This window comes from Serinus canaria, chromosome Z, assembly GCF_022539315.1.
Source record: "Serinus canaria isolate serCan28SL12 chromosome Z, serCan2020, whole genome shotgun sequence".
Lineage (NCBI taxonomy): Eukaryota > Metazoa > Chordata > Aves > Passeriformes > Fringillidae > Serinus > Serinus canaria.
Window position 1 is genome coordinate 51444492 of NC_066343.1, and position 21928 is coordinate 51466419.

Consider the following 21928-nt stretch of genomic DNA (forward strand, 5'->3'; position numbering starts at 1 on the left):
TTAAAAACCAAGCAAAAAATAATCACAAAATAAAAGTTTATTACTACTTCAAAACATTTCAAAAGCAGCCAAGACAGTACAAAAAAAAAAGGAAAAATTAACACAGTAACAAGACTAAGGTACAATACTATGCAATAGCAATACATCTTTCATAAGATTTATAAACAGGGTATCACCAGTTTAGAAAACATCTAACACCACATTTGTGGAAATAAATTTAAAGTGTATCCCCATAGTAATAGTTTAGAACAGTCACTTAGAAGCAAGGAAGCTGAAACTTAGGCCAATTTGTTGCTAATAATGTAAATGACATTGTAAATGATCAATTTGATTACTGACATTTACAAAAGAAATGGTACAAAAAAGCAGCAAGGTCAGACATCATTTGAAATAAGTTAAAGCGCTTTTGAAATAATATGTGTACACTTTCATGCGAAGGACTGTGAGACAGGAGAACAGCAAACAAGAATTCTGCATTAAATTAAAATGGTCCAAGAGAGAATATGGGAGAAGCAGTACAAGACAGACATTTGAACAAATATTGGATTCAAGTACAAAACCATTTACCATTTAAGTGCAAGGCTGAAGTCACAAATTAATGTTCTTTAAACTCTATTCCTAGACTAAATAAAGCTCAAAATTAATACTGCCTGCTTTCACTGTACACACATAGTTCCACAGCATGTTGTAATAACATTTGGTACAAACTTGTATAAAGTTGATCTTTTAATCTTTCGTTGCTGGTGCAATAGGATCTTTAAAATTGTTTAAGAGTTTGATGTTAATAAGACAGTTAATAGTCCCCAAGGTAAAGCACTCCAGTCAATGTAGTTGTCAAACACCTTCCCTTACATAAGTGTAAAAGAATTAATAAGGTATTGAACTACTGCTCCTGTAGGACAATCAGTACAGCAATAAAAACTATTACTTAAAGTCAGTATTTTGATTTTGCTTCTCTGCATTTACTGGAGAAAGACTGATGCCAAAGAAGTTGTTGAAGAAATAAAATGTGTTCTTTGGTGCAAAGTACTGCTGTGATCACTGTTAGAACAGCGTCCGTCTTTCATGACTGTACTGGTTGTTGGAATTGCTAATTGCACCACAACTGCCCACATTCTGTTTGTAAAAGTCTGCTCGTCAGCTATTACCCCAGGCACCCCAGATTTATAAAGATATCTACTCAAGGGTATACTTTTAACATGTGAATTTAAGTTCAGTATTTAAAACTGACTCACTGAAATGAAATCAGAGATTTTATGGTTCTCAATAGAAACCAAAACTATCCTAACATCATAATTTCATAATATTTATGTATTTACTCTGCAAATGTCTCAAAAGAAAGGTATTAATTGAAATCATTCCAACTTAGCCATGAAAAGTAAAAGCTGGGTGAGTGAAATTACCTTCTCATGGATAGTTTACCAACCTCACCAGGAGTATAAGTGATAAACATACATATCAAAAATCCACCTAGAAGAATTTAAATTACTAGGGCTCTTATGTAAAATACTTAACTTTTTCAAAGTGGATACATTTGTATCAATTGAAGGACTCGGAAGATGGATCTTCAGTAAATTGGAAAATGAGTTGCAGTATACTGTATATAACCACTCTATTTTTTTGAGAACTACCAGGCCTCAAAAATCCCCAATTCTTAGCAATGCAATAAATGTGTTTTCTAGCCACCCCTTTTTTGAAAACAATTAATCTCAGCAGTAAAAGAGAAACCATACAGAAAATATCAAAAGTTTTGTCTTATATGCTTCATATAAAAAGCTTTATGAGTTTTAGAAATGCTTAAGGTTCACTTGAATGTGTTTACACACAATCAGGAAAGATCTATAATATTTATCAATCATGGAGTATCTGTATGTACATTGATAAGATATTATAGCAACATGCAATAGTTCAAGAAACCCATATATAACTCAGTGATCTCACACACCCTGAATCTTAAGTTAACGCACAATTTTTTAAAACTGCCTTTTTTTTTTACTGTAAATTGCTCTTAACAGAAAAAAGGAGCATGGTACTTCATCACCTGAAAAAAAAAAGTATGAATGTATCTTAAATAGTTAAAATATCATACAAATAGAGTAAACCTTTATAAGCATAAAAATCCAAAACCAGATTCTTACATTAATTTCAAAGGGATAAAAGTTAAGACAGCATTGTAACTATTCAGGTGAACCTTGTACCTCTGTTTTTGCGACACTGCAAAAGACTAGTTCATGCATCTTGGAAAAGGCATATGCAGGACAAAAGATGTAATTTTCTGTTCTCAGAACCACTGTTCTTTTATTTCTGAGTTTTTAGCCCATTACAAAAAGGTCTGCATTTATTGGAAAGAAACACACAGCAAACTAAGGCCAACTTAGGGTACATGTGACAAGTTAAATACACAGTTTGCCAAGAGAACCTCAGAAGGGAAATGAGTGTGAAGAGTCTGGGTTTATTCCTGTTGGCATACAGTGAATTTTGGTTGCTGCTTTTAAGAAAAGTCATCCACTGGGAAGCTATCATCCCAGAAATTACACTCCAGTTAAAAAACAAAAGTGGGAATCAGAAGTATTTGCAAGGTATCACCCACTAATTCCTAAAGGCATAAAAGTTTGGCAAGCAAGCATTTGCTGAAATACCCACTAATACACTAATGAATATCACAACCACCTGAAATGTTAGTGCTCACAGGAGTTGCACACCTGGAAGACACAGCATTTTAGTAGTTACCCCACAGCATCAGCCAAGTATTTGGAAAACACAAAGAACCACTTCCATTCAGACCAAAACAAGATCAAGAGTTGTCATATCCTTTTCCTGTAATGCAACAAGGAAGCAGCTATCCACTCAACACATGCAAATAGTTAGCAAGGCAGTTCAAATTATTCCATACGGAGGCTCCATTCCATAAAGTCTGGAAAAACTTGGGCTTACCAAAATGCTTGCTTTGGAAGCTACAAATAGTTTACCGCGTAGGCATCTCTTAATCTTTGCTAAAGAAACCCATTATCAGGAAGCCCTGTGGCAGGCACTGCACTGCATTCTACTGACTCAGCTGTTTCAAGTTATTCTCATGAAAGAAAAGTGCTGCTCACATTGCATTGATCTACGGAGCTACACCTTCTTGTACATTTTGAGACCTAAAAGAATGTAAGATTCTTCATTCTAATCTCTTAAGCCTGTGGGAAGGGAACAAGAAACAATGAAGGACTTCTTTCTTGTTCTGCTTTTCTCCACAGTAGAGAACACAAAGTTATTAAAAAAATTATCTCAAGTCATGTCCAGTGACAAAGAAGTCTATAGCAATTCATGGGACCTTGACTGGGCCGGGATATCACACTGCATTTTATTTCCATGACTACCACCTCAAATATGCAAACTATTCCCTTTGATAGCACAACTGTATTTATTCATCATGTATCCTTTATGAAGGCAGGAGACTAGCTATTTACTTTCATACTATGAACAAGTCCAATTTCTAGTGGTTAAATTTGAAAAACTAACAAATCAAAACTTGAGGAAAGGTGATGAACCCAAGAGGAAATCCAACACAGATCCAACACGTGTCCTGTGCCAGATATGGTGCAGTTACACCTCAATGTTTTACACAAAATAGCCTTGTTATAAATAGATAATTTATCACTACTTTATTTTTAAGCTGGCTTTCCTTTTTTCTTGGGTGGACCTTTGTAGCCTTTAGCCTTTCTTCGCAAGTTTCTCCGATCTACGACAGGTACCTCAATTTCTGCTTCCTCAGAGCTACTGTCAGCAGCCCGCTCTGCCACTGTCTGCATGTAGTGATCTGCCTGCTCTGCAGACTCTTCTGAGGGCTCTTCCAGCTGGTTCTTCTGTGCTTCCTGTCCAGAAGGCTGCTGAAAAGAGACGCCCTCAAGTTCAACCATTACCAAGGAGCTCTGACTCAAGGCAGCAGGGGCCTCCTGCGAGTTGTGCCCTGCTTCCTCATTTTGATCTTCTAATGAGGAAGGTAGGTTTTCAGAAACAGATTCTTCTGCTGCTTCAGTTGCCGCAGAGTTGGGCAGGCCATTGTCAGAGGGCTCTTCCTTTGATGCCAAAGCAGCTGCATTTTCAGTGCTAGGCTTTTCAGATTCTTGCTGCTCTTCAGTGCCCTCCTTCTCTACTGATGTACCTTCTTCAGTCAGCATTTCTGAATCATTTTCATTTAAAACCTAAGGATGGAGGAAAACAGTCAAAAGGACAATTACCTGAAGGTAAAAGACACTGAACAACTGCTGCCTCTCACTATTAACATCAGAGGATAGTTTGGCATTCATCAGGTTTTTAATTCAAGCATATAACTTGACAAAACAGTCCTCCTTTTTGCACAAGACTATTTTTTGACCTGCATTTCATATCCAGAGTTGCTCTCTGATTTTCAAATTGTTCAAAAGAGTTGAATAATTTGAGGTACAGAAGAAGCACTCTGATATAAATCCCAAGGGGAAAAATTATTCAGACAAATACAATTATTGTTTTTGCTAGCATATAATAATCTGCTTTTACACTATAAACAAGAAAATAGTAAAACCTGTATTCTGAAAGCAAAGGCATTTTAGCAGTAATTAATTATTTGTACACCTCATGAGGCACAAATTGCCAGACAAAACAAATACGTGGCTTTTCACTCTTACCGAACCAGTATTTCAGTGAGAAACAGCAGTTTCATGACTGTAAAGGCAAACTGCTGCAAACGTATCTTTCTTTTGGGTATCAGATGCACATAGGTCCCACTTCTGCACGTTGAAACAGAAATGTTAGTGTATTCTCCTCATTGGATTTACATAAGGAGAATACACTAACTAATAATTTCTTCTCCCAATAATTTTATACAATGTTAGGGGCTACTTTCTGTTACTTAACAAAAGAAAAAAATCTCTGGAAGATAAATACACTTTGAAGTGAAAATTACTTCAAAATTTGTTTCAGTTCTCTCACCTTCTCTGATTCAGTGTCTTCTGGGGGTTTTGCTGCAGCATCAAGGATTAATGGAACAAATGGTGTTACAGGTTCTTTTCCTTGATTCTCAGACAGCAATTTTGATTCACCACTTGGAACTTCATTCACCATCTCCCCTTCAGCCATGAGTGAGGTTTTATCAGTTTCTTCTGCTACCTCACCATTAAGAGGTTCTGATGGCGTTTCCTAAAAAAAAAAAAAAAAGTCATTTTTAAGTCAAAATTATGCCCAGCTATTGTTCCACAGCACTGACGGATGTGTGATCTAAATTTATAGCTTAATGTGAGAAGCAGATAGCTGAGATATCTAAAATTGTATACTAAGAAGGCAGAATTTAATGCGGATTAGCTAACTTAGCCAGAGTATTAGTTTGTTGGGGTCACCTGCACTAAATATATGACCATAGCTTACAGTTAGGAGCCAAGACAAGAAGTTTTTAATGCATCTCTCATGCCTCCTGCAATCATTCCTTGAACCCAGTATGTGTAAAGTCCACTTTCTTATCCATCAGTAAGAACAAAAAGCCCTGAGGGCATTGCTAGGCACAAAGAATATTCAGAAATTTAAATTCGAGTTGTTAACAAGGTGAAGCTAATAGCTGGAATTAAAGTTGGTGTTTAAATCCAACAGGCAATTTTTAAGTAGAAAAGTAAAAAGAACCAATAGAAGTCACTGAAGCATACCAGGTACTGATGTCTTGAAAAAACTTTTTTTTTAGAGATACTGGGTCAGATCTTGACCTTATCCCAGATCTCTGGAATTTCTTATTAAGAGAATCAATGAAGAAAATTAGGATGGTAGACAAGCTAGAAGTTAATCTTATTGAAGATCCTATAAACTCTATTGTTCAAAATATGTATAGTGAAATATTCCCTTAAACTAATTCTGTACTAGCTTCTCAGATACACTTCTTCATGAAGCACTGGTGCAAAAAGCAAAGAGCTGAGAATCACATGGAGCAAGGTAGCAAGGACCATATTTAACAGAAACTGAATCTGTATTCCAAACGTATCTGCTGTTGTTATCCCATCCCACTCACCTCCATCTCACTTTGTTTCTCAGAGGGTGATACGTGCATTTCCGCTTCTAGTACAGACTGGTCTTCATTTTCAACAGTTATTTCCTCATCCTCCTCAACAGTATCCACCTTAGGCACTTCTACTAAGTCTTCAGAGCTTTCAGATGTGTGGGCAAGAAGTTCCGGTCTGTAGCAGGCATTAAGATATATCTTTTAGACTAATACATAACTTTGGTGATCTCAGTAGGGAAATTCTTTCATGACCAATATTGTAGTGCATGATTGCCATAGGAAGTACAAATCAAGAAAACTAAATGCATCTCAAATGGCTAACTCCTCATTAGGGGAAAAAAAAAATCAACAACTAGGAAAACTGTCACCGACATAGTTTATGAAAAAACCGTTACTTAGGAATTTTCCTCTCCTGAGAGCTGAGAAGCCTCAGGAACGGACTGTAAACAATTCTTATCTGCTGCTGTGGAATGCAACAGGGAGAAATCTGTGATTGGCCTGTCGGACTGTTTCCAATTAAGAGCCTATCACAATTCACCTGTTTGGCCCGTCTCGGGCTGAGAAGATTTCAGTTTACACATTCTTTTCTATTCTTAGCTTAGCCTGGTAGTGAAATCCTTCTCTTTATTCTTTTAGTATAGTTTTTATATCTTATATATCATATAATAATAAATCAAGCCTTCTGATGCATGGAGCCAACTGTCTCGTCTCTTCCCTCATCCTGGACCCCAGAAAATCTACTGTAACAGAAAACTACTTTGGCAATTATAAAATTATATCTGCTCACTTCCATTTTACGGGAAAGAAATCTGAAACTTCTCTATGTTTGTTATTTGAAATTTAGAAAGTGGTGATGCATTACATCTCTGAAATCTACAAAGGGTTAAAAAAAGCAGCAACTTCTTTTTCCCCCCATCTCCACTGCAGAAACAGTTCCAAATGATGGAATTATGAAAACAACTGTATTTGTATAATCACTGAAAATACAGATATTACAAAGACCATGACTGGAAAGTAACTCAAGGCAATAAACACATCATGAGTGAATATGTTACCATCAGCTAGAGGTTACATTAGCAAATACCTAAAGATGAAGTGCTGATGCACTGCCACTGCTGCAGGGTAGTAACAGTAACTCAAATATTAAGTTCTCATTTTCAAAATGATAAAGTTTAGACCAACTGAAACTATTACATACAAGCAAAGAAAAAAGTGCATGTAATAGATTCACAGGAGTCTACTTTGTGATCTCATAACAAAGGCAGTACTGGAGGGTTTTATCCTACACGCCAGTCTTGAGGTAATTGAGAATTGAGGTAATTGACTCCTATTGAGAAAATAGGACTCAATAGGAAAGTGCACAACAGAAGACCCTGTTTCATTTGTTGGCATACATGGAAAGTACCAAGCTCATATGCTGCTCTGATGCCTTCATTTTAGCATTCCTCTTATCTCTGCTTAAAAACACCAGGTAACACATCTTGCCTTACAGCAACACCTCATTGCCTTAATTTCGCAAGGCCCAAAATCTGACATTCAAATTAGGTTAGTTTAGTAACCAATCATATCAGTTTAGTCCTCTCACATATGAACTAGCCAATTATTAGAAGTAACAGCATTTCTTAAGCTGTGGCAGCATCAAGTGTGCCACTTGACCTGTTTGAACCAGCTTAGGGCAGTGCACTGATAGTGCAGCACAGCAATACAATATCTGTAATTCCACAGAGCCATTTAAACACAGAAAATAGGTACTACCCAGTGGAAGGCCTCAAATGCACAAAGAAAATCCTCACAACTAATTCTGTTTAAAGAAGCCTCATATCACAAGCTTGAGTGATTTTCTAGAAAATAATCAAGTTATCTTCAGTTTGTCAAAAGAGACTTTAGGGGTTGAAGTGGGTTTCTTTGGAAGAGAATGATAGGGACACATGCACATGGAGCAGGGTGGGGTGGGCACAGCATGTCTATGAGGTAGGAAGGTGCTATTTATTTACTTAGAATAGATATTCTGAATGGAAGGCCAGTATGAATTATTACTCCAAGCCCTGACTTTTAAGAACTGTTATGGCACACAAGTCACACTACTCTTCACATCCATGTAACAATCATCTGATGATTGTTACACACCTTTAACATCATTTAAACTGGAAATGGTTTTGGGATCTTTTCAGGATGTTAGATCAGATAAGATGGTTTAAAATATTGTCTGAGCAAAGGGCTTTCCTTTGAAGACATGGCTCCCTATAACACTTGTTATTAGCTGACAAGCAGTAACCAGCTCCCCAGCTGAACAGTCAGACCATATTTTACTGCAATTTATCAACTGTAACAAGAAGTGGGGAAGGGATACCTCCTCAAAGACCACACAGAGTATTATGGATATAAGTCCAGATATAATATCTCAAGAAACTGTGCAGTGAATACAAATATTTTTACTATTGTACAGATTCAGCTACAACAGGACACTCTCAGCCTTCACTCTTTTCCTATTATTTCTAGTATCTACTGAGTTTTCACAGGTACTACATTTTGGTGCAACCACTCTTCAAATGATGTCTCACTTTTCTCTTTTCCCATCTTGCATTAGACTTTACTTTTAGTAATTTTAAAAGCAAGCAAGTAAAGTAGGGAGAAAGGAGAAGAAATACCAGTTGCACATGCTGAGACACTAACATAGTTCATGGCTGTCCAAGCAACAAAATAAGAAATCAGTAAAAAAGGGCTCCTAGTACCTGCTTTTGGACATTTGAAGAGCATTTTCCTTATCTTGTTGGGAAGTTTCAAGTCGAGGTTCCTGTCTATTTCTATTTAGCTTCTGACGTTTTAAATGGCTGCTTCGTGTCCAGATGGAAACAGGAGCTGCATTAGGGTCTTGGGAGAATAACACAAAAGAAATTCAAGTGAACAAATTCAGACTAAGATCTTCATATGACCTCCCCATCCAAAATAGTTCATGAAAAAAATTGAGTGCCACTAACACAGTACCACACGTTGTGGTACTTTTTTTCTGAATACCATCTTTACCAAGACTCATAACAATTTTATCTGAATTCCTCTAAAAGGTATATGAGTTGAATCTCAGCACCTCAGAGGAAAGCACGTTTTTATTTCCATTTTACAGATGAATGAAGTAAAATGGAAAGCTGTAAAATAGCCTGCAAAACTATCTATCTAGAGTAATAGCAATCCTGATAATCAAAGTTATTTTTACCTTCAGATGTGCTTGCATGGACATCTGTTGATTCTTTACCTTTTTGAGAGTCAGCCTGTGGAGCAAAAGCAAAGCAAATGTTATTCTAAAATTTTCTGAATTTACTAAAACACCTTCATCATCCTACCCATGACTGCAGCTTTCTAAAGCACTATTTCATAGTAATGATCCTATAAAACAGCAGCTAAAATAATTCTTAATTTATAGCTAAGTCTTCTGTCTCATCTCAACAAATTTTATCTTTTTTAAAAGTTATCTTTTGTCGTGGATGACTCATTTTCTGTGTTTTAATTCTGGCCTCAATGTTGAAGATAAGATTTCAAAGTGACCTGTCACTATAAACAATACTACCAAGATTTTTTTTCCTAACAGTTCTGCTTATAGTAAGTGTCCACACAATTCAATTATAGGAGTCTCTTTCTGTTTGTTTCCCCTTTCTGTATGAACCCAAGGTACTACACTAGAGTGGTTGACAAAATTTATTTGCTCAGTCTTATTTTTATACTTGCACACTATTCTATAGTTTTATTTTTATCATGATGGTCAACAGAATATGGCAACTCATGTAAAAAATAAGAAAAGCCAGAACTTGGTGTTTCATCAGTAATACAGCTTACATGCACAGTCAGCAGAAGAGGCTGCTTAGTTCCCTCTCCCTAGAGCTTTTCTTGTCTCCTGTTCCTCCACACCATCCCAATACCTTAATTTTTTCTGCAAGTTAGCTGAGGATTCAGCACTTGATACAATATAGTGAGTACAAGCTCTACACATTAAAATAAAATGATGTGCTGCTGCTGCCCACTGCTAGCAATAATCTGGAACAGCAATTACCAGCATCCTGGTCCATTTTTCCAGTCCCACTTCAAATACTGTGGAACACGGCTGGCAAAGGGTGGCCATGTTCTACATTCTGCTATTTGAAGTAGTGTCCTATATTGCAAGGCAACGTGTATTCTACTTGCCATCTGTTAGAGGTGTGGCAGTTATCTTCTGCAAATTGGACAGTTTTCTTTATCTCTTCCACAAGCCAATCCTCCCTCTGGGGAGACAGCTGCTGTTAATGGGCCATTGAATTTCACTGCATGACTGATAAAATTACAGCATCCCACTGTGAGATGCTCCGCCCAGGGGGAAGAGCCAAGCATTCCTACCTGGCTACAATCAGAGATTTTGGGACACCAGAACAACCTTTCCACTGGATTCCCAGAGGCACAGCTGCCTTTTCCACTGGATCTTCAGAGGAAGACTACATCCTTCTACAGGATCAGACAGAACCACACCTGACACTCCAGGAGAACTGCAGCCACCATTCCAAACAGACTGCTACCAACACCCTGAACAACAGGGTGTCAGGTTGTGTTCTGACTCTGTCAGTGTTGTTTTGCATTACTGCATTGTTTATTTTATCTTTTTATTTCCTTCCCTCATAAAGAACTGTTATTCCCGTTCCTTTATCTTTGCCTGAGAGCCCCTTAAATTCAAATTTATAAGAATTCAGAGGGAGGGGGTTTACATTTCCCAGTTCAGGGGAGGCTCCTGCCTTCCTTACCAGACACCTTAGTCTTTTCAAACCAAGACCAGTAGCTTCAGGTGAGTACTAAATACACAAGAATTTATAAACCAACGACAAATTATTCTAGAATCAAAATGCACAAAATGGGGAGCACTAACAGAAAGGTGAAAATTAAAGTTGGGAGATGGTTTTTCATAGTTTGGGGGAATGTGGGATATTTTACTTTCTTAGGTGGTCCAACAATTTTCAAACCAGTTCTATTGCAGAACTCCTTTGCAGATGCCAATTTTAGAGCTGCCAGCAATTTTACCAAGCTATGAGGAGTTGGAGCACTTTGGTATCTACTGTCTTTTCCTCTGGAAAAGGGCAAGAGGCAGGGTTTGACTTCTTAACTCACAGCAACAAAAATCAAAAAAACTACTATCACTCTTCTCTTTTCTCCAGGTATATCCATAGCTGGAGAAAAGAGTGATAGTATATCTCTAAAATCAAAATGTGTAACTTTTTACATCATTTTGTTGATATGATCATTACTGGAATCTATCTAAACCTCAGAGACTCATCTCTAGAGACGCTGTTACAAATGAAAGAGAATTAAGAGTTATTGCTTCCAGTCATTGAGAGATTAAAAACATCACTACTTTCTGTCAATTTTTCTTTGGGAAATACTAATTTTCTCAACTGGGAAAACTTAAATTCTAAATCTAGAGTTTAATCATTAATATCTGAGAGTATTGATTTGGCCATTATTTCCCATTTTTAATTAAAGCACTGACTTCCATGAAAGCATGGTCATGTCAATAACACAGACATTCCTTAAAGGATGCGAATCCATGCTCATGGTATTTGGAGCTATGAATGATTGTCAAGCACATCCTGTGTGGCTTCAGAACACAAATGAAATAAAGGAAGAGCTCCATGATATTTAATGACCCAAACATATTCATAACCACATGTCCATGAGCAGCGGTAATCCGGTTGCTGTATCAAATAAATGCAAAGAAAGCTGTGGCCTTTTTGTACAGACAATGTCTAACTCTTCATGCAAACTTAACATCAACCATTGTATTGAACTGTGACATTGACATGTACCTCTAAAAGCTCTCTAAACAGTTTAATCTCAGAGACAGTTGAAATAGTCTCCTTTATGTAATCTGCTGGTAAAAGGCTCAAACTGCAGACCCTGACAGCTGCAGCACAGACTCTGCTTGCATGGGGAAACCCCACCTGTCCACAAAAAAAACCCCACAAAAAAGCCAAAACCAAGAACCAAAGCAAAACAAAACCCAACAAAGCAAAACACAAGCAAAACAAAACCAAAACAAAAAACCACCAACCCATCTTAGACATCATTAGCATTACATTACATCCACACAGAAAGTAGTGAGTAAGCAAAAACAAGCAAAAATAATTTCTCATAACTGTTTTTCCAGTAACAGTACACTCAAAAAAAAAAAAAAAAAAAGGTAACAGACTGTGTACCTACACTTAGTTGTGTTTCTACCTCAGTCCTTGGTCCACCTGCTTCAGGTACTGCAGACTGACAAAAATTGTCCTCTGCTTGCAAACTCTTATTTTCCTTCTTTGAGGCCTCTGCTGTGAAGATTTGAAAGAGGAAACAGTGCAAGGGAAAATTAGTACCTTTATATAACAATCATTTGGCCTGCTTTCAGCTGGGACAGTTATTTTTCTTCCTAATAGCTTATACAGTGTTCTGTCTTGAATTTCGTGTAAGACAACACATTGATGTTTCAGTTGTGCTAAACAGGGGTTACTCCAATTCACAGACTTTTCACTTTCTTATGTTTAGTGAGCAGGTGTACAAGAAGCTGGGAACAAGACACAGCCAGGACAACTGACCTAAGAAATATTTCATACCACGCTGTTAATCCCAGTACATAAACTGGGAGAGGCTAATCACTGCAACTGCATTGTGTATCAGTTCTCTCTTGTGTTTCATTTTTCAAGTTTTGCTGTCTCCCTTCTCATTATGATTACTGTTACATTATGTTTCTGTTTAATCTTATTTCAATTATTAAGCTGTTCTTGTCTCAATACAGTGGTTTTGCATTTTTTTTCAGATTCTCCCCACCCCATTAAGGGGGGAAAAAGCAGATGTGTGGCACTTAGTTGCTTGTTGAGTGTGAAGGAAAGGCCTTCAAGTTCTGGAGTGGCAGGGTGGTCCCAACAGCTGACATGGAGGTTGAGACTAGCCTGACTGGAAATGAGTCACTGACTGGGAAAGCATGTCACTGTGACTGGCCCAGACACTCTGTGCATCTTTGGCACAGGTGATTTCAGAAGAGGACATTTCAGGGACCCAAAAAGGTAGCATTGGGCTTTCACTACAGCTGCCTTGGAGACAGGGGAAATTAAAAATCTGTCTGCCTGGCATTTTCTCTCAGAGCACCCTTCTGTTGTGGGGCTATTGAAGAATAACAGGTGCAAGTCACTACCACCAGCTAAAATACTGCACCAATTAGATCATCCAGGAATCCTGAAAGTGATAAAGGACTGGCCTGAAAAGATTTTGGAATATCATTAGAGGAGGCGACCCATACTGAAGAGGACTCACTGTGTAATAAATTACCAGAAAATGAGAAGAAATATGCCTTATTTATTGGTTGTTCTGCCATATTGTAGGAAAGAATCAGAGATCAAGTCTCCTACAAGTTGCTGAAGGAGAAGGTGAATCAAGTGAGTTTGCAGAGGTGAAGGCCATCCAGCTGGGGCTTTAGACATGGCTGAATGAGAAAAATTACCAATATTTTAGTTCTGTATTGACTTGTGTAGTGGTAAATGCCCTGTGGGGTGGTTGCAGTGATGGAAGCAGAGTAACTGGCAGCAAAAGGCCATCTGAGCTGCCATGTAGTGACAAGATACTGCTGTCTAGGTGAAGAACCTGGTTATGAAAGTACCTCACGTAGAGTCTGATGCACCCAAGAAATGGGCCACAGAGGAACATCAGAACAACTGGAAAGTGCATCAGGCCACTAAGATTGAAGCAACTCAGGTGGATCAGAATTGTCAATACAAGGGAAAATTATTTGTAATTTGGTGCACCCATGACACCTCAGATAATCAAGGGTGAGATGCAAATTATAGTTGGACACATGATCCAGGGGTGGACTAGACCATGGACACAATTACACAGATTATCCATGAATTTGAAACATGCAGTTAAACAGGCCAAGTGGTTAAAGCCTCTCTAGTATGGGGAATGACAACTGAAATAGAAATATGGGTAGACTGGGCAGATGGACTATATCACACTCCCCCAAAACTCCAGGGAAAAATGTTATGTGCTAATAGTGGTGGAAGCAACATCTAGAGAGGAGAGAACATAGCCTGAACCCCACGTCACCACCAGAAACATGGGCCTTTAGAAGGAAACCTTAAGAAGATAACAGAAATTCCAGAATGAGATAGAGCGATTAATTTTCTAAACAACATCATAGACAACTGGGGCAAAGACCATGGCATTGAGTGGGAATATCATATTCTCTGTCATGTACCAGCCTCCAGAAAAATGAAATGATACAACAGGCTGTTACCCATTTATCCTGTAGCAGTGGGTGGCAGGACCTTCAAACATTGGGACACATTTAGCAGAAGCCACTGTTAAGTAAACACTAGGGAATCTGACAGTCAGTCTGACACAGCACAGTCCAAACTTCTACACATTGTAGAAAGAGATAAATTTCCTGTAGTGTGCATAAACATGGAGAGGGAAACAGTCTGGGTTATTCCTGCTTCAGGAAAAGGCAAAATAATTTGTGGAACAGAGTTAGCTCAAGCACTTGGCTCCACTTAGCAGGTAATACAGGAAGATGGGGGAGTCCATTGCATCCCTTATGGGGATTTGATTTTGGGAGCAAGTAGCCAATAAATTAAATTGCATGATGTTAATTGCCATGTAACACTTTATACTGTCGCTTTCATATGCCTATCATGCAACTGGACACCTCACACCACAGCACTGTTTTCACCATTCTGAATTTGGGGATCAGAACCTGATTCCCATTCAATTGCCATATAAAGGGTATTACAGTAAAAATCACCCAGGCCAATGAAGAATTAACTTTGTGAAAGCAAACAAGTGGAGTGGTCACGGAAGCAGAACTGGGTCCAGCATGCAACAATCCAACTTGATGCAAAATCTTTTCTGCCCTGAAAGACTGGTTCAACAGATGGAACTCAAAGTCATGGACTAAAGGACCCCAACAGACATTTCAGAGGGATGGCCCACAGGCAGTGATACACGCGTGTGATGCCTGTGTATATATCTGAAGACAGGGAAGGCAACAGTGTCAGAGTAACTGGTAACTGCAAAGGACATAAAAAATACAGAAAATAAGGAGTGGATATCATCCCACTTTCAAAAGGGATAGAATTGTTCCTAGTAGCTGGCACAGTGCTGCATTTTGAATTCAGTATGAGAATAATGATGCCACACTATTTTCATTGCTGCTGAGTAGTGCTTACCGTTTGTGAAGGACTTTTCAGTTTCCCATGCTCTGCCAGTGAGCAGGTGCACAAGAAGATGGGAGGGACCACAGCTAGAACAGCTGACCTGAACTGGCCACGGGGATATTCCACAGCACAGAACATCATGTTCAGTATATAAACTGGGGACAGCTGGCTAGAAAGGGCTGCTTGGCCATTGTCTCAGCATCTGTCAGCAGGTAGTGAGCAACTGCACCGTGCAACACTTGTCTCTCTTGGGTTTTATTTACCTGGTTTTGTCTCCCTTTTCCTTATTATATTTTATCTTATTTTAATTATTAAACTGTTCTTATATCAACCCAGAGGTTTTACTTTTTTTTTTTCCAAACTCTTCTTCCCATCCTTCTGGGGGAGGAGAGGGTGAACAAGAAGCTGCACATCACTTAGCTGCCAGCTGGGGTTAAAATATGACACCGTTCCAAATATGATCTCAAAGGTCTCAGGACAAATAGAAATATTTCTGCTAGTTTCTACACAGTGTTCACAAAAGTCACTCTTGTACAGTATTTGTTCAACTTTTACAAAGTGTCAGAAAACAACAAAACAAAGCATCCATACCTGCAATTCTGAGATTTTCCTTTTGCACTATAGACATAATAGACTTTTTCTGGAACCATTCTCCTCCTCCCTCCACTTGCCACAAAAGGTTTTTATCCCCAGGGTACTTCTCAAGGTACTGCTTACAAGCTGAGCAAACACAAGAAAAAACACAATATTATAGATACCATATACTCAGCTATACCTCAGATTTAAAGTTTATCTAAAATCAAATTATTTTGCAATCTACCATCATACACAAACAACAACAGAAAGAACTGTTTAACAAAATAGTCGAGTCTGAAATAAATTTTGCTTTACCCTATACATCTTTCCTAATTAACCCTTTCTTAATATAGGTCTAAATACTTTCCATTATTAACTCAAACTGCAAATAAAGATGAAGGGGATTTTCTTCTTTTCCTAGTACCCTCTTGAGATTTTTGCAACCTCACTAGTTACTGTTCCTGCCAACTACAAAACCAAACTCAGAACAGAAGGGTTCTTAAGCAGAGGATGTAATCAAGTGCTTTTTGTCCCCTCACACTCTCTAGGGCAGCTGCGACAAGCACTCTCTAGGAGTGTTAATATGTTACCATTGAATGGTTAATCACTGTTCACTTCCAGAATGTTTTCTGCACTGCTGTCCTTCCATTTTTTTTCTCTCTATATCTGTATCAAACATACAAGTGAAGAGGCATGCATGCTTTGACACTATTCTTTGGTCTTTCCTAGAAAAAGCTACCATTTTTCACAGGGTTCAATACTGATACAGGATTTCAGAGCACAAGATTCCCACTGTGTCATGAAAATGAATTAGTCATTAAATTCTGCTCAAGGAATTGAAGCCTAACAATTAGTTCTTATCAGATCCAGTGACAGACTGTGGTGATTCAAAAATCAGAACATTTCTACTGGTTGAGAAGGCCAGATAAAAATGTTCATAGAAGAAACCCTGGCAAATGGCCTTAGAACAAGCATGCATTGAGAAACAGGGCAAAAGAAATGTACTTCTTGTCTGAACACAGATCCAAAAACACAATTCCAGAATTCATGTAATTTCCTGCATGACATAGCCCTCTTAGGGTGCTAATGGAAGAACCATATGTGTTTTCCTTGTGTTTTAGAACTGTGCCTTCTGATTAGCAAGTGAGAGCAGAGCCTAGTATGTCGTCTTCACCAGAAATTCAGAGAAAGAATGAATTAAACAACCTCGTGAGGTTTAGGTAGGAGCAAGAAAAAGGTGCTACAAGGCAGACAGACATTAGATGCCACACAGGAACACCTCAGCCCATGCTACAGGCTTGGTGGGGGAAACAGGACAGTGGTAAACTTCACAGCAGCAGAAAGCCAACAGAGTTCAAATAATCTACTTTTATACAGAGGATTAAAAATTGAATCAGGAACTACTTCATCTTACACAAATAAGGATTTTTAGCCTCCACCAATGTGCAGAAAATTTAATGTAGAACCAGAGGGTAAGGCCACAAACATGGAGGCTGAATGACAATACTCATTTGGCCATGAAATGAAACCACAAAAAAGATCACAAGAAAAAATTAGACAGCTTGCCTGTATACATGAAAGGTGACAGTGGATATCGTAGGCCAAGAGACTCTTCGGTAAAGGAATCCACAAAGTCTTCCAACATGATTAACCCAGAGTCTTTCCCACGATGTTTCTTTCTAACAAACATTGTGTCTAGCACTGGCAACTTATACTTCTGATGAAGAAGAGAGCTACTAACACTTCCTGATATAATCGGAGGGAAAAAATATCCATCAGTATGGATGACATAACTGCATGCTGACTGACATGCTGCCGCATGGATTTAAGCATATTTAAATAAATACTTTTATAAGTTATAAAAATTCCAAATAATTTATAACTTTATTAAAAATAAATCAAAATAAATAAAATAAATCTATTCGTCATTTATTAACATTTTTGAGTAAGCTTCCAAGATTCATCAAGAGAATAATGGAACAGAAAAAGTCTGTAGCACCAGAAAAGAATAAACAAGACAGAGAGGAAAGGCTCACTTTGAAATCTCACTATACAGTTCTAATTGAAACCTCATAAAAATGGAGCTGAAATGTGGAGGAGGGAATAGGAGAAAACAAAATTATTTAATTACACTTTATGCTGATTACAGGACTTCTCGGGACAAATTTGAAAAGTAATTCAGTTCTTGCTTAAAGAATGAAACAGTGATTCTAGTTTTTTAAATGAAGACACAAAATAATGCTAGGACATTTTACACTGAAATTCTCCCTTAAACAATATATTATCTTAAATTAAATAAACATTGAACAGACAGTGACAACTCATAGGTACTTCAGTATCAGAGCATTCCTAGGGTAGCTAGGAATTCAGTGAGAAAAGGATGGCATTATAACGGCACTAAAACAGTCCATTAATAGCCAATCCGTTTTCAGGCCCTTCAGTCCATCTGTGAACAATGGCAAAGAGTTGCCCTCTTCTCTGACAAGGCCAATGAGAAACAAAGTTGTCTATACAACCCTTTAGTTAGTGTTGGCAACCCTGTATTTTTTAGGACCCATGAACATACTTCTTTTTGGGCCATGAAAACAATCTGAGGGCTGGAGCACTGCTCACGTGAGCAAAGCTGGGGTTGTTCAGCCTGGAGAAGAGAAGGCTCTGGGTGACCTAATCTAATCTAAATCTACCCTCCTGTGGCCTTTCAGCACCTGAAAGGAGCCTACAGGAGAGCTGGAGAGGGACTTTTTAAAAGGTCACGTAGTGATAGGATAAGGGGCAGTGGCCTTAAGCCACAGGAGGGTAGATTTAAACTGGATAGCAGGAAGAAATGTTTTACTGCGAGGGTGGTGAGGCTCTGGGACAGGTTGCTCAAAGAAGGTGTGAATGCCCCATCCCTGAAAGGGGATGTTCAAACTGTGATGCTGAGAATGCCCCATCCCATGCTCATGCCAAGCTGGATGGGGTCCTGGTCCAGAGCCACCTTCCTTCCACCATGGAAGGTGGCTCTGCCCATGGTAGGGGGCAGGGGTTGAAACTAGATGGTCTTTAATGGTCCATTCCCACCAAAATCATTCTACAATTCTCTTAGCATTTTAATTTTTCAAGCAAGGGAAACTTGAGCAGAGAGGTTAAATTACTTGGGTATCCTTTGGGATGCTTGAAGAGCTCCACCACTCCTCAATCATCTGTTTACAGAGCGGTCTTTGCCACATAGGCTACTCATTTGGAGAGTACTACACACACTCAAACATGGGTGAAATTTTGAAATTTTTTTGAAAGAAAAGCCTTCCATTTGTGCTAACTCAAATCCAATCCAAGTGCAAACAATCGTTCTAGAGAAGAAAAAAATGCTATCAGGTATACCATGTTTCTTACAGTTTTAAATACATTTTGTAATTATGAAGTCCTATAAGAGCTTATATTGCTAAAGCATGTAATTATTTCAGCTAGAAATTTTAACAGCCATCTGATCTCTCATGACTGCAGGAAAACAGCAATTCAATTAGGCCTGTAAGGCTTATAAAGCCTACTAATGCAATATTCTTCAAACAAACTCTCTCCTCCCCTTTAATTCCCAAATCCCACAATCCTCAAATGTTCTACCTGTAGGTTTAACAGAATAGAACCCAATAGCCTCTCCTTTTTTCCACAGGATCTTAGCATAATGGCTGCTGCCATGACAGAGAAATGGGAACTCATTTCTTTCCATTTCTTGTGTTCGATAGATAATTCGATTTAGAACATAGAGAACAACTCTCTCTCCAACAGACTTCACCTAAGGGAACACAGAAAAAACATTTCAGAAGACTGGTCAGATTAGTTAATACCCATACATGAGAGGCCTTATTTAACACAGCTGCAGACAGATTTCAAGGGAAGGCTTTAAGTGCTAAAGCAGGGTGACTCTGAGGTTTGTTACAAGGCAAGAAGATGCTCAGAAGTTGCAATGGGTTAAGCACAAATCAGAGCCACAGAGGATATTTCCTGTCTTCAATGTGACTCCCAGTCCAATGTGTAAAATCTGGGAGAAGGGCAGTGCAGTGAGAATATTATGATCTAACTCAAACCTATCCTTGTACTTAAACATTCACCAAACACAACAAGAGTATATCAGCCTCAGAATTCCCAGGCTAGCAGGTAACTGAAGTCTTACAAAGGAGAAATGATGAGCCTCAGTGTGGCAGGACTTGGCACACTCAATCACTCCTGATAGAGTGGCAGGCAACAGGACATGACGCAGTGAAAAAACTTGTTACAACAGTTTCTGTGGCATGAATAAGGAATTAAATATCCTTTTATCTACCCTACAGGGTTCCTTTTATATATGAAATTTGAGTTCACCACTATTGTACTTATTGTGAAGGAAGGAGGAACCCTGATCTATTCTAATGCTTAGTCTCAGCTATCTCCCTTCTAAAAGATTTTGTTCTCCTGATTTTCCTACCATTAAGAATTATGTGGAAAGCCAGGCTACATGCCAAACTCTCAAGAGAAAATTTTAAAAATTGCAAATATCAAAGTCAAATTCCCAGATTCCATGAGCAGATATAAATTACACCCTTGGAAGAACACAGATTTCCAGTTTTGGAAAACTCCATGCTACACAGGGTTAAATAATGGTAACAAAGGTCAATGATGGGCAACAAAGCAGATACCAGGCAACTTACTTTTCCAAACTTCATGTATTGCCACTGCAAGCCACCAGCTCCAACTTGCTTCTGTTAACACATTCCTGACAGTATTTTTGGTTTACTAATCTCCTGATAAGATCAATAGGTACTGATATGGTACAATGCACTATTCTACCAAAATGTTTCAACACAACCAGATCACAATATTCTAAAGAATAAAGAGAAAAGAGGGTAGTACAGCTAACATCTAAGTTGTCTACATATGAAGCTGCTGTACAAAGGTCATTCTTGCTCCAGACTCTATCTTCACACTGAGGTTCCTTTCCCCCTTGTACCTGTTCCTCTACTCCCTTGCAACAGCCCTCTCATTTCCAAATTAAATTAAAGCATGTAATATCTTGCACACTATCTATTTGCCATTATCTTGGAGTACAGGATTAATTGCTAGGTGGGTGTTGGAGCGCTTTACCTGATGAAGCCCCTGTCTAGCAGGGACAGATGTTTTCACAATGTCATCAATTGACCACCACTGGTCAGCAAGATACAGGGCTACAGCTTGAAAGAAACAAGGGAAATAAAAAGTTAGTGATTCTTACCATTCCAAAAGAAACACATTAAATAAAGTTGCTAAATACTCAGGAATAACAATGGAGTAATCATATTAGGCATTTTCTAGATGGCACTATATTAATGTAGTTCCTACTAGCCCAGCACAACCAACGGGGCACTGTCCACCCCACCCATATAAATACTCTCGAGTCCAAAACCTTTTTTGATAGCTGAGATTAATAAACACTAGGGGGGTTTTGTTTTTTGTTCGTTTGAGGGTTTTTTTTGTGGTATGATATACAGGACAATTTTTCAGACATAAGCACTACCCTTCAACACTGTGCTCTAACATCTTCCACTAAAAGATAAGTCTCACTCATATGTTTATTTTACTATTGGATGGCTAATAGATATTAATATTGAAACTGTACAAGTTTTAGGGAGGTAGATGAACGTAAATGATAGCCATTTGAGCAGCAGTTAGGAAGAGTATGATATATAGGCATTTGTGGCATACTTGGCAATCATATACAAGGCATTAAATGGAAGAAAGAAACATGGAGAGCTGGAAAGGGAGGAAGAACAGGAGGAGAAAACCCAAAAGCCATAATCTCAGCCAGAGCTGTGCTAGGACTTCAAGCTAAAGAAAAATTTACACACAACTCTGGTCAATCACTATTAATAAAGAGCAATAGTTCACGTGCAAATTAATGGATTCTAAGAATGTTCAATAAATACCTTTTGGAGAGTTGAAACATACATAAAGACATCAAGAGATACAGGTTGTACTATGGTCCAGAAAAGCAGCACATTATTTTGCTACGTATCTTTTGAATTCAATGGGTCCAGTTCTGATCTGGTTAGCATGCGAAGTTCTAGCACTCGTGTATACAAACACACACAAAAAATAACAGTATGTGAACGAAAAGATGGGGAAGAACAAATGCACAATGAAAAAGTAATGGGCTACAGTA

General features: G+C 38.3%; 1 protein-coding gene across 4 annotated transcripts in view; it reads right to left on the minus strand.

The window, feature by feature from the left end:
• The window catches only part of FAM169A (family with sequence similarity 169 member A), a 38933-nt gene continuing 17005 nt past the window's right edge, over window positions 1-21928 (minus strand). For 2 of the 4 annotated variants that reach the window (XM_030237320.2, XM_030237318.2), the window contains exons 4-13: window positions 20875-20960; window positions 19378-19549; window positions 17344-17523; window positions 15793-15921; window positions 12215-12324; window positions 9216-9270; window positions 8737-8875; window positions 6014-6179; window positions 4954-5160; window positions 2-4187 (exon numbers count right to left, since the gene is read on the minus strand). In XM_030237320.2, the coding sequence (XP_030093180.1) occupies window positions 3654-4187; window positions 4954-5160; window positions 6014-6179; window positions 8737-8875; window positions 9216-9270; window positions 12215-12324; window positions 15793-15921; window positions 17344-17523; window positions 19378-19549; window positions 20875-20960 (1778 nt within the window). In that variant the 3' untranslated portion in view covers window positions 2-3653. Of the gene's footprint in view, window positions 4188-4953; window positions 5161-6013; window positions 6180-8736; window positions 8876-9215; window positions 9271-12214; window positions 12325-15792; window positions 15922-17343; window positions 17524-19377; window positions 19550-20874; window positions 20961-21928 lie in introns of all 4 variants that reach the window. The other 2 variants (XM_030237319.2, XM_050987270.1) reach the window with 2 other exon arrangements.